Source organism: Anas acuta, chromosome Z (genome assembly GCF_963932015.1).
Source record: "Anas acuta chromosome Z, bAnaAcu1.1, whole genome shotgun sequence".
Classification (NCBI taxonomy): Eukaryota; Metazoa; Chordata; class Aves; order Anseriformes; family Anatidae; genus Anas; species Anas acuta.
The window spans coordinates 6,328,336-6,341,582 of NC_089017.1; the positions used below are offsets into that span (position 1 = coordinate 6,328,336).

The following is a 13,247-nucleotide window of genomic DNA, read 5'->3' on the forward strand; positions in this document are numbered from 1 at the left end:
AGAGAAAGAGAGAGAGAAAGAGAGAGAGAGAGAAAGAGAGAGAGAGAGAGAGAGAGAGAGAAAGAGAGAGAGAAGAGAGAGAAGAGAAAGAAGAGAGAGAAGAGAGAAAGAGAGAGAAGAGAGAGAGAAAGAGAGAGAAAGAGAGAGAGAGAGAGAGAGAAGAGAGAGAGAGGAGAGAGAGAGAGAGAGAGAAAGAGAGAAAGAGAGAAAGAGAGAAAGAGAGAAAGAGAGAAAGAGAGAAAGAGAGAAAGAGAGAGAAAGAGAGAAAGAGAGAAAGAGAGAAAGAGAGAAAGAGAGAAAGAGAGAAGAGAGAAGAGAGAGAAGAGAGAAAGAGAGAAAGAGAGAAAGAGAGAAGAAAACTATTAAGACCATGGCCAATGGGTTCAAAATACAGGAGCAGCAGCCATTTTTTCCTGTTTTCAGGGTGCTCTGAGCTGAGTGCCCAGTACTGCCCAGAAAGGCAGGGGAAGCTGCATCACCAGGTCTCTGAAAATCAGCTGTGACCACTGCCTGCTCCATCCCAGGGACATGGCATTGCTTCAGGATGGAAACAACCATCACAGGTAAATCCTGTGCTCCTGATGCAGCATGTATATACATATACATGTATATGTTCAGACAGGTACTAAAGGGTTTCGTGCCTTAATTCTACAAAAAATTTGGGGTGCTACAAATGGATCTCTCAAGCGCATTAAAATGTTGCCCTGTTCTCAATAGGAACTTGTATTTTCACTGATAGCCACTTAACCCATTTATTCCTAGTTTTCTATGGGATGGCTGCCTTGAATTTGACTTAGCTCATTTTACTGTAATACCAAAGTCATTTTTTCATCTGCTTTTAGTAGAAATAGTATGAAATCTTCTATTACAAAGAGCAAGGACAGTCTCTATGGATAACAAACTACAGGATTTAGTTTTGAGATTTTTTTTTTTTGGTTGTTTGTTTTCTTGCACAAACTATTATTTTAAAGGAACTTATCATGGATTGGAAAAATATATGGCATCACTAACTTTAATAGAAATTGGATTAGGCCCCAGATGTCCTTCTAACTTTCTGCCTAGTTATAATATTTAAAACAAAAATACAACAGCAATGAAAAAGAAAACTGCATTCAGGCTCCAAAGAGAACAAATAAAAATTAAAGGTAATTTAATTTGCTCCCTTCAACCACATAAGGCACAGACGCTTTTAATCTAAAACACATGGACATTTTCCCCTTCAGTCTGCTCTGCAAGGGAATCCTTCCAAGTGTTCTTGGACAAAGATCATACCTGTTCCTATTTCCATGGAAACATTCTTTCCAGACCCCACGCATTTTCTTGCCAGTAGCTGATATCTCAAGTCTGGAGGAATTGTTTGCTTTGTCTTTTTTCCTTCTGGATAACAATGACCGCATATTTGTGTAGTCTTGCCTGATGGAGAGCATTCAGGACATCCCCATGGACTGAGCTCGCAAGAGACTTGCCGTTGATGGACAGAACAAGATCTCCTCGATGAATGGTCCCTTCCTGAGATGCCACTCCTTTGGAAAACACTCTGTGGACCTACAAGAAGGATTTGAACTTAGGGATGTATCAACCTCATGAGTACCCATAACACTCTACATGCCAAGGTGAACATCGAGTCCCTACTATCAAAGTTTGCAATCACTGCTCACCGTCTGGATATCAGGCATACAACATTTGGTTCAACAAACAGCCTCAAATACAAAGGCCTAGGTGACTGGATAAAAACTGCAGTTAGTTACGAGGAAAAAGCAGAGGAAAAGATGCTTAGAAATGACCATGCAATAACAGCCAAAGACAACCAAAGCCAGCTAGGGAATGTAGTATCACAAACCACCTATATGTTTTTTTCTGAATTCCTCAAAGGTTTTAGAATCACAGAATGTGTGGGGTTGGGAGGGACCTTAAAGACCATCTAGCTCCAACCCCCTGCCATGGGCAGGGACACACCACCCACCTGACCAGGTTGCTCAAAGCCCCATCCAGCTGGCCTTGAGCACTGCCAGGGATGGGGCAGGCCACAGCTTCTCTGGGCAGCCTGTGCCAGGGCCTCACCACCCTCTGAGTGAAGAATTTCCTCCTAACATCTTATCTAAATCTCCTCTAATTTAGTTTAAAGCCATTACTTCTTGTCCTATGACTTCACTCCACGACAGAGTCCTTCTCCAGCTTTCCTGCAGGTCCCCTTTAGGTACTGGAAGGCTGCTATAAGGTCTCCCCAGAGCCTTCTCTTCTCCAGGCTCCCTCACCCTCTCTCCACAGCAGAGGTGCTACAGCTCTCTGAGCATCCATGTGGCCTTGTCTGAACTCACTTCATGTCCTTCTTGTTCTGGGAGCCCCAGAGCTGGGTGCAGGACTCCAGGTGGGGTCTCACAAGAGTAGAGCAGAGCGGGACAACTCCCTCCCTCATCTGGCTGCCCACGCTGCTTTTGGTGCAGCCCAGGACATGGTTGGATTTCTGCGCTGCAAGCACACACTGACAGCTTGTGTTGAGCTTCTCATCAAACCAACATCCCCAGGTCCTTCTCCTCAGAGGCTGCTTCTAATCCATTCTGCACCCCAGCCTGTGTTTGTGCAATTAACAAACATCAAATGATATACACTTCACCTTGATATACATGCTAGCAAACTCAGTAACATTGTGCTGTGAATCTGACTCCCCAGACTCCCACTGACTGGAATCCTGTGCAGTTTTCGAATAGCCTTTTAAGTGGTGCACAGCATCTGTGCACATAAATGCTCTGACTTGCTGCAGCTATACAATGTTTAATTGCTCATCTCTATTTGTCTGATCAAATACCATATGTGAATAGATGCAAAAGGGTGATTTAGTGGCTGAAAATTCATCTTTCCTAGAGTAAACAAAATGCTCTATTCAGAGTGGATTAAGCTTTAAATAAACTCCAGTGAGTGCAGCTGAGATTTGTTTGGCTGCCATTCACAGAACGGGACTGACTAAATGGGTCAAGGCCTGATATTTAAAGACTTGTCCACCAGGCACTGTAATTTTAGCAGTCGGAATACCATTTCCCATGCACACAGTTCTAGGTCCACTGGACCAAAAGGTTCAAGGCAGCACATCTGTGGACACCATTCTGCATGACATTGTCTCTAGGAACTTCTCCTGTATAGCCAGAACAACAGCAGGGAGTCAGAAGCCTTTTGGCTCCTATTCACTCTCATTGCCGGGGCTGGGCTGAGAGGCAACCCTGCCAAATCCTCCAAGTCTAAGAAAAAAATTTCCAGCCAGTCTAAGCAGGCATTCAGAGCTGGAACGACAGCTTCAATAACAAATGACAGACGTAGCTATCCAAACACAAGAGGTAAGTGGAATATACAGGTGACATTCAAACAACTTCTGCCTTCCCTCAGCTGCTTCAAATCTCTCTAGGGCATTTCTATTCCTGCACCAAGTGAAGGGCAGAACAGCACACCCAATGCCAACCTAAATCCAGCTGCAGTCCCAGGAGGTTAAGGACATTACAAGGTTCCCCAAGAGACCCACCCAGAAATCATGCTTTATTCATGCTGAACCAAGAGCAGTAGCTCTTGATGTTCTTTTGCTCTCACAGGTAGTAACATTCAGGAGAAAGACTTCATCAGCTACTCAATCTGAGAGAGCTCAAGACTGTATGTTTAGGTAGCATCCAAGTCTCTAGGTGAGGAGCTCTCCTGGGTGGGATGCTCTTGAGCTTATCCCTTGCTCACAACTGCCAAATCTGTCATCACAGAAGAAAAAGTTTGGGACCAGAGACAGGGAATTCAACCTTGGTAGCAAGAGCAAGAGTCTAGTCTTTAGACTGTGACTGTGTTCTAACTCAATGACCACTTAATGTAAAATACATTTATTTATACTGGTCTTGTCTAAGAACAAATACCAGAACATTCCTGCACGGATTGCTGCAGTCTCTGAAGACTGAGGACATATCCGTCTCTAATCTCAGCACTTAATGGATCTCTCTCTTTCAGGGCAGAATTTAAAAGCATACCCTGTGCAAAGAAATTGTCCCAGAGGACACCAGTCATCTGGGATTTTTCTGTCTCATTGATCTCTTTTGAGCAGTGTTTCAACTGCTTTTTATCACTTTTTACACACCAACATTGCTTATCGCCATTCAATATTCTTGGTTCAGAATGCTGTATAAGATGTTAAAAAAAATAAACCACAAACAAAAATCTCATTTACTGACATCCAACAGTTTTCAATAATCACAGAACAAATCTGTGAAGCTAAATCCAGAATGCCTGCTGACGTCTAAAACAGTCACTCTCAAGATCTGCAAAAACCTTCAAAAGTTTTGCTGCATGGAATTCATTTTCAAGGGCTTGAAATTAATATTTCCCCTGAAAGGCTGTATGCACTGCAACTGCATGAAGAATTTTATTTATATGCATAAGATTTTGACCTAGCTATTCCCGTCCAATAACAGACTAGTTACACTTTTAAAGACTGAAAACATAATTGGCATCCATCTCCAATAATAAAAATTACACTACCCAGACACACTCTGATTCAGTAGGCAGATGGCATGCAGCCGCTCAAAGAGACATTGTTTTTATGACTAGGAATGACTTGCGGTGAGTCTTGATAAATGAGCACTTGATCTAATCACCAGCATGCTTTAAAGTGAGCTTTGAGAAAAGATGACTTGCAGTCATCACTTACTGTGACCGATTTCTGTTCCAGATCTATTCCTCCAGCAACACTAAATCCCAGGCCAGCTCCTTCTTCTTTGCGCAAGACTACAAAGTATGCATCTTCTTTGCTCTAGCAGAAAAACAGGGGTGGAACAGAAGAGGAATGAGGAGAAAAACAAAAACAAAGATCAAGTTCCTGCACAAATCACAAATTCCCAGTACTCTTGGTTACGGCAAGTGAAAAAAGCAACTCAAGGAATTAAAACTGGGATGTTATATGAGTTTCTTTTCCTGCTTCAGAGAGCAGCAGCCATACAGAACTCAGGTGACCGCAAAGATTTCTTTAGTCAGTCAAAGGCTAGAAAGAAAAGTCAAAATAAGGACAGTGGAAGAGTATAATACTTTGGGCAGCCTAACTTACATGGGCTGAAGTCAACTTTGCTTTGCTGGACATTTTGCAGTCAAAACTGAATAGTTCCAATGCACATTTCTGGACCAAGCACTGTACTTTTCAGGAAATTACTAACATTTGTTATCCAATTTCTCCTTTGAAAGGAGTTGAAAGGCAGTTATAATGGAGGGCAGTGGCATCAACCTTTTCTCAGAGCGTTGCCAATGTTGCAAGGGGTGATGATTACTAATGGCAGCTTGTGGATGTTAGAGGGGACGGCAAGAAATACTATTTCATTTGTGAAATGGACGCGATGAGTCCATTAGTGATCCAAACAGGACTAAGCTGTGACGTTGTGGAAATGGAAGCATACAGCACAGGAAGGGATTGTCCCTGGTCTGCACCAGGGCCAGGCTTGGCTCCAAATCAGAACGAAGGTGTGAAGCTGATTTCTCTGAAGCAATGAGCTGCTGCCAAAATACAGGCTGTGCAATGAGAGAGAAGCAGTCCCATCCAGCAGTCTGGTGCTGTCTTCTGAACAGTTATCAGGACAAAGCCAGACACTGTTACAGATGCTGCAATGTAAAGGGGGATTATAAGCAAGCATCTGTTGGAGCAAGGGGATAGCGACTGCCTGTGGGGTGGAGCACCAGAAGCAAGGAGTGGAAAGCAAGTCTCTGATCTTTTTTCTGGGATCCTATCCAACATCAATCATTTTCAGAATCTGCCAACACTAAAATTAATGACATATCATTAGAAACAAACCTCTTAATCTATTTAGCATTAAATGACATATTCAGCCCACTAAACTCAACATTTTAACTCAGCATTTGCCTTTTAATTTCATTGCAGGAGGCACAGGGAACTACAGTTTATTTTTGTGTTTCGGTGAAGCAACTCTCAAATTCCTGGCTTCACTGTATGTGTTTTTGACACATAATGGTCCTACAAAATTTCGTGCATTAGAGGCATTCCTGTAAAGTACAGAGCCACTGTCAGAAACTGATGTCACCTTGCTCCACACCACTCATCCATCAGGACTTGGGGTGAGAGAAGCAGTCTGGGATGAGGACATTAGTCCACAGTCCTCCGTAGCAGTCAAGACCTTCCTCACTCAAGTGATAACAGCTTCACATTAGGCTAGAAATAATAGTTAAATATCTAGGTTAGCCCCCTTTAAAAAAGTGCGCTACAGTTAACAAACACTCACATCTTTGGCCACTAAGTACTAAATCAACCATTTTTGCTTAAGAAGCCACATTCTTAAACAGTCAACAGGGGGGACAGTCAACAACAGCCTGAACCCAGGCTTCCTGTTCCTAAGGAGATGCCTTTCCTTCCTTCCCAGCTCTTAAATTTGGTTCTCAGCAGGCACAGGTAATATTGGGAACAAACATATTCCTATTCCTTTACTCAGACACACAGAGGATGCACAAAAGCCTCCAGTGATCACAGCTATCTGCTGGGCTTTGAGAAAAGCCAGCACAATAACTGCAAATCACATCTGTGAGGCAAGTTAACACAAATTATTCCTTGCAATGCACAGACAACTTATTATCTCAGAACTCATAAGGCACTTGCCTAGGATTTCAGAATAAACAAGCAATGGAAAAGGAAAGAGCTCAAATCTTTAGCTTCTCCATTTAGTGTGTTCATCAGATTCAAAGATCATCAGTCACAGAGATCTAATCAATAAAATGTCTTTATATATATATACTATTTTTTTTACAACACTTATTAAACACTAGCAGTAAATTCAGCCCAGTTCAGAGCAAAAGATGAAAAATTCTTCCTGAGGAAGCTCTCAGTCCAAATCGGGCAGTCCATCTCATTTTTCATCAATTGCATAACTATAAAGAATTGTCCTATTGTACATTTAAATCCAGTATTTAACTAGCATAAAATTTTCCAGCGTATGTGCCATATTGGGCTTAAACATGGATAAGAAACTATGCAGACAAGGAGTTCAGTCCAAAAAGCATTCAGTTTTATAAATATTTGAGTTCTCAGATTTTGAAAAGTGGCATAAATAAATAATCTCTCCAAGACCCCATGCAAAACACTTTAAAGAACACTTAATTACTGTAGGCCAGAAGTACAATCCAATCTTAAATTCTTTTGTAAACCTATCAAACCCTCTTGGCTCACCAAGCTCTTGGGACTTGCAAGCTTTAGTTATGCTATCCATGGAAGGAGGTAAAGCTGGGTATTTTGGGGAGGTCCCATTCCCTTTCAGTCTGATCTACATATGAAATACAACCTTTGTGAACAATACTCAGGAATACTCTAAATGTAGCTTGGCCAGCAGTTATGCAGACCAGATGGCAGTTTTCCCTCCAGTGCTGTCATTATTTTATCAACTTCAGTTCTAATTTAAAAAGGATGTGGAAGTATCCCAAAAACACAAACACTGAAAACAGAGAAAAGAACATCCTGGCAATCATTTCACTTTGGAGGTCTTCTATATACAACCAGATAATGAAGCAGATTACCTTGGTGCAATTAGTTCCCGCAGAAATGCACTAAAAGCACACAGGGGTCTCTTACAAATCCTCCAGATGCCATGTTCTGGCATTGCAAGCCACCAGTTCAACAAGAGTTAAACAAGGTAAGTTCGATTTCTGTGACCTTTTGCTAAAGCAAAAGGTGCGTATTACTAGAATGAGCAGAGCTTCCCTGTGTGGTGTGTGAAGTGGGTCTGACCATGATGGTTGGTGGAAAGTTAAATTCTGTAGTGCAATTATAGGCAGTTCAAGGAGGTTCTCAGCTGTAACAATGACTGAAATGGAGAAATACTTCTCCATTTAAAATCAGTTTATTTATTGTGGCTCTTAACTGCTTTCACACTGGACAAACAAGACCCTTTTTTATACAAAAAACAAACAAACAAACAAACAAACCAAAACACTGAAATACATTATGGGTTTATAGCAGGCATTCAAAAAACTGCAGAAATAAAACTACCATCAAACAGTAACCTACAACAGGACAGATGGAGGAACTCTGAAACAGTCTGGAAGAGATTTTTACCTGTCATTAAGAACCCCCCTAAAACTACTGCCAATAATTTAGTTTTATCTTCTGGTTATTACCTTTACTTGTGCCTTTACATCTTGGAGCATAGTGGCAATGTCACATTTTGGTACTACAGCTGACAAAGCCGCTTGCAATTTTTGCTGGTCCAGGTTTGAGACGAGCAGCTGATCCAAGCTAAAATGAATAGAAAAATAAAGATAGTGCTGTATTTTTAGATGGTGTAGAGATACGTTTCAGGTGTACAGTATAATTTGTGTTAGGGTAAGCAACAAAAGGACAGAACAAGCAGAAATCTGGGAAATGGATAAGAAATGGCATATGCTGAGATAATGGCAAGGGGAAAAGAAGACAGTTTAGAGTAACTCTGAAAATCACTCTGTTCCTCATCTCCCTTCCCAATGATTTTAGCTATAGTTATTAACACAATAAGGAGACGGCTACTTTTGAGGACTGCATCTGGCAGGACAACAAGCTTGTTTGTCACCACAGGCTGTGCTGGCAGCCAGCGCTACACAGCCTCCCCTCCAGGGCAGGCAGGAGGCAGCAACTGCTGTGCCATAACACAGCCAAAACACAACCAAAGGAACCCAGCTGGAAGGGTCACATAAAACAAGCTTGACTCTGCCAGGATAAAGCACTTCATCCCATACAGAAGTGTGGTTGTCACCAAACAGCAGCGCAGCAGCTCCGAAATGCAATGGAGCATGAAGAGTGAGGGGATTGAGTCCTGGGCCAAAGCTGAGTGAAACACACACTGCTTCAGGAGAGCCTTGCGGGGTTGAAATGAAACACTGCAGAAAGACGGCTGATGGAAACAGCAATAGCAAAGCAGACACCAACCTGAGGGACCAGCTGTTTTCTGAGTGCTCCCCACCCAGAGAGCCAGCACAGGGCACATCGTCATCTGAGGCAGACCCTGGTGTTCCCGAGCTGCTGTCCCGAGGGCTGCTGGCACCCGTCCCAGCCATGTCACTACGGCTGGGCAAGCCGAGGGCTCTCCGGGGTGTGATTTCCAGCTCTGTCTTGAAGCATGCGGGCTGTGGTGGCCCTGAGAAGCCCTCACCACACAGCTTGTCCAGGTCGGGCATGCTGAGGGCCCTCAGCTCCCGCAGCCTGGAGCGGGACAGCGGCGGCCGCCCCAGGCCTCGACTGCGCCGCACCTGCGAGGCTGTGGTTGGAAAGGCTGCTGAGTCCACCCTGGCACTGCCTTCCTCGCTCCTTTGGGACTTTCCTTCCCCTACGCCGCCCTCTGCAGCACACGTAGGCTCTGTGCTCACAGGAGACTTGGCCATAGTATCAGCTGGACTTGGACTGCTGCCATAGGAGCTCAAGCTGCGCCGTAAAGCCCGTGGTGTGTCTGTGGGGCTGGCTGCGGTGGCCATCCCACCACACGACCTCCTGCCGAGGGGAGACCTCACGGATGAGTGTATATCGATGGCCTTCACGACAGGCCGGTCAAAATTTGCCAGGTTTTCGAAGGATTTGATCCTTTGTTTGACAGAGAAGGATGAGGTAGGTTCATGTGGCCAGTTTAGCTCATAGTAGTAGTAATTTCTCCTAAAACTCCTCAGCTTATCGGTGGCAGAGTAGGTACTGTCAGTGGCAGAGGGGGATGTGTCATGCACCCTCTGAGTGCTTTTGGAGGTGTATGCCTGCTCCTTCCCACTTTGGCCATTCGGCAGGTTTAGATGAACCATCTTTAATGTACTTGTCACTGCCTGGGGATATTTCTCCTCTGTGGCATGGCCCTGGGAACCCTGCACAGGATGAATCTCTGCAGCATGGCAGTCCTCCCTCAAGTGACCTGATAACTGGGCTGGCATTGAGTAAGTCCTTGTCACAGGTTTTGACAAGCCATAGAGATTTCGATCTCTGGCAACGTCCACTTTTGAGAAATACTGTGCGGTCCCCATCTCCTCAGTTAGCTGACGCACCTCTGCATTCACCTCTTCATTTTTCTCTAGCAATGGCAGCTGCAAAAAGGGTGCTGGTGAGGAAGAGGCAGAAGAGGAGGAGGAAGAGGAGGAGGAGGAGGAGGAAAGCTTCACCTCGATGAAAGTGCGCTGAATCTCCTGCCCCTCTGGATGCTCTGCAGGGTACCTCAGTGAAGAGGAGCCTCCAGCAGATGCCCCTATGTTTTGCAGATCTAATTGCCTAACATCATCTGCGCTATAGATGCTCTTGATTGTGTTCGGGCCTACTCCAGGGTTCTCAGTTTTCCCTTTCACGTATTCGACTTTTGTTGTCTCCTGAGAGGATAAAACTGCTTTGGACTGACCATCTCCAGCTCTGAAATCATCCACTTTAACACTCTTACCCTGACACACTGCAGACTGCATGGAAACTTGTTTTTCTTTTGGCTTTCCCCATGCCTGCTGCAGGTGTGTTAGCTCCCCACAGCCACCACATTTCATTTCACTGCTTGCTGTTGGGCTGCTGGTGCCATTTTGGAGAGGCAGAAGTGAATCCTCAGAAATGACCAGAGATGGTTTATTTTCTAGCTCTGATTTCAGAGTCCTTGAGGCTGCTGAAATGCTCTTGCCAGCATCTGGGTTTGTAGGGGAGTTACGGGACAAGGGTGCTTTCTTCCCCAGGAGTTTGGGGGACAACTGTGGAGAAACCAAAGCCCTTTTCTGATCAGCCCCACTGATTTTGGTAGAATTAATGCCAGAAGAATCTGAATTTGTCTTTGCTTTGCTTTTGATAGTGAACCCTTTTAGCTTTGGTCCTCCTTTGGCCTTCTGGCTATTTAAAAGGGTTTCCATTATACTTTTTTGTGCTATTCCCTTAGACTCCTGACAGGATTTTTTCTGTGACAATGGGCTGTGCGGTACTGCAGCTCCTTTGCAGTGATTTGTGCCTGAGCTTTGGACTTTGCCATTTGAAGTTCTTCCGCAAGTCACAGAGCTATTTTTTTCATTTTTCCCTGGCAAGTCATGAGTTCCATTAGCCTTTGGATCTTTAGATCTAGTGGGAAAGGGAGACCTGAGTGATATTGCTCTTGGTGATGATGCATTCAGGTGATTGCTGTCTGTTTTAGACAAGTTGGACAAACAGTTGGTTTCTTTCTTTGCTAAGCAATAGGTAACAGTGTGATTACAGTCATCAACCACTGTTTCACTTTCAGATTTGGATCTCTGTTCTTCATGACATCCTTCTTTCTCAGGCAAGTTGTTCTCCAAGCCATTGACATTTCTAGCAGAGGAAAAGCTTATATTTTTGCAGTGCAGAGACCCTTCCTCTTCAACAGATTCACAGCATTTTATATTTTCATTATTGTTCCCCAAACCTGTCTGTTCTTCTGTACTTAAGGCACCATTGTTATGGAATGAGTAAACTTTAGGGGCATCAACTGAATTCCTTAAGATGTCTTTTTCTGGCAGGAAGACAGAGGATGAAGAACACAGGGAAGCAGAAGAGACTTCTGAACACTGTGAAGGACACGAAGTGGGACCACTGCAATCTTCCAAGCCCAGTTTGTTGATGCTTGTCTCCAGTGACCCACACATTGCACAGCCTTCATTTTGCAAAACTTTGCCACCACGAGGGTGCTGTGGGGACAGAGAGGATGAGCTTGTCACAGCCTTGAGATGCTCCTCTTGAGTAGGCTTTTGTGGCTCATCATTCACACAACAAATTTCAATTTGCTCCTCATCTGACTCTAATGCAGGACAGACTGCAGGGACATTAGCAGCAGTGCAAGGCCCGAGCAACACATCACCAGTACTCTCAAATATTTCTGTGACAGACTCTGTGTCTGAGTGAGAATCTTCTGCAGCCCCATACATAGACTTTGGAAATGGGTCGCATCTCTTACCATCCAGACAGTTTGCTGTAGGCAACTCATCCTCACTTAAACTGCTAAAATTCCTAGAGTAGTTATTTAAAGAGTTTTTATTCACAGTAAAAAGTTTGCCTGTGTTAATAGAGTCCAACACAGACAGCCCCAAAACCCCTTGTGGTGCATTAGCTGCACAATTCATAGTTTTTTCCAGCTGCTCCTCCTTTGCTGGACTTGGCTCAGAACTGGGACAGCCTTCGTCGGTCCCGCAGCAGCACATTGTGGTGTACTCCTCTCGGAGGGGGCTTTCTGCTCGCGATGGGGTGCGCCTGGTCTCGGGAGCACCCATTTGGCTGAGCAAGTCATCGATATCGGTGACAGGGATGGCCGTGCTGTCCTCAGCACGGCTGCTCCTCATGGTACCTCTCTGCACATCTTTGCTTGTGGCATCAGGTGGCAGTGTTGCTCTCTCCACCGCACAGCCACCGCCAGCGTTTTGCAGCCCTGCTCCTTCTTGCTTCCCAGCACTCGGTTCTTCCTCAACCGAGAGGATGCTGTTGACATCAGCTTGATTTTGACTGTCTACTGCTGGAGACAGGATGAGGTTTGTAAATCTGCTGACAGCTGCATCACAATGAAAAAAAAAAAAAAGTTAAAAAAGAAATGCAAAATCCTGTCAGATGTAGGAAGTGATACAAAATCACCAGGTTTTACTATAAAAATAGACACCCACGTATTCAGCCTAGATGTCTTCCTTTTGCACTGCACTCCTCCTCTTCTGTAATGATATTTACAACCCCAATTAATCATAACCCTGTGTATTTGAGTAGCACACGAGAGTGAGGAATCCACCCATCCAGGGTGAGTAGTCATCTTTGAGATTTAAATAGTCAAACAGCCAACTACCAAAGTGTCTGTGTGCAGTAAGTCAGGCTGAACTGTACTGTTTCTCATTACTTGTTTGATCAAAGATGTCTCCAACAGATTGCACAGAGTACACAAGGTCCTGGCATAGCAAACTCTGTGACAAGCTGTGCATAAACACCTTGACTCTGATCCCCTCAACACTCCTGCAGGTGCTTGATGTGACATGCATGGGTGATGTTGTACACATATCAAGCATGTGGGCTTTACTGGATTCCTGGTACAGACATTTCCTCACTTAGATGTTTAACCCACTCCTGTACAATGCACTGAGCTCCCTGTCAGTGCTGCTCTACAGTACATACTGGCTAACCCATTGCTCCAGTTCCTTAATTTTCACCAGTCCACCCCAAACAATTGTTGGCACCTTCCTGTGCTTCTTCTGGGACACACATTCCCATTCAAGCTGTCTTCCTAAGGCTAGTTACTACCAGATGAGGCCCAGAAAGTGCATGGAGAAGGAGGGGTGTA

General features: G+C 44.3%; 1 protein-coding gene across 1 annotated transcript in view; it reads right to left on the reverse strand.

Moving 5' to 3' along the window:
• Nucleotides 1–13,247, reverse strand: part of PDZD2 (PDZ domain containing 2) — a 199,017-nt gene that overhangs the window by 7,203 nt on the left and 178,567 nt on the right. Inside the window, 6 exon segments of the mRNA XM_068666448.1 lie at nt 1,273–1,318; nt 1,320–1,370; nt 1,372–1,545; nt 4,673–4,774; nt 8,128–8,245; nt 8,912–12,476. Coding sequence (XP_068522549.1) covers nt 1,273–1,318; nt 1,320–1,370; nt 1,372–1,545; nt 4,673–4,774; nt 8,128–8,245; nt 8,912–12,476 — 4,056 coding nt within the window.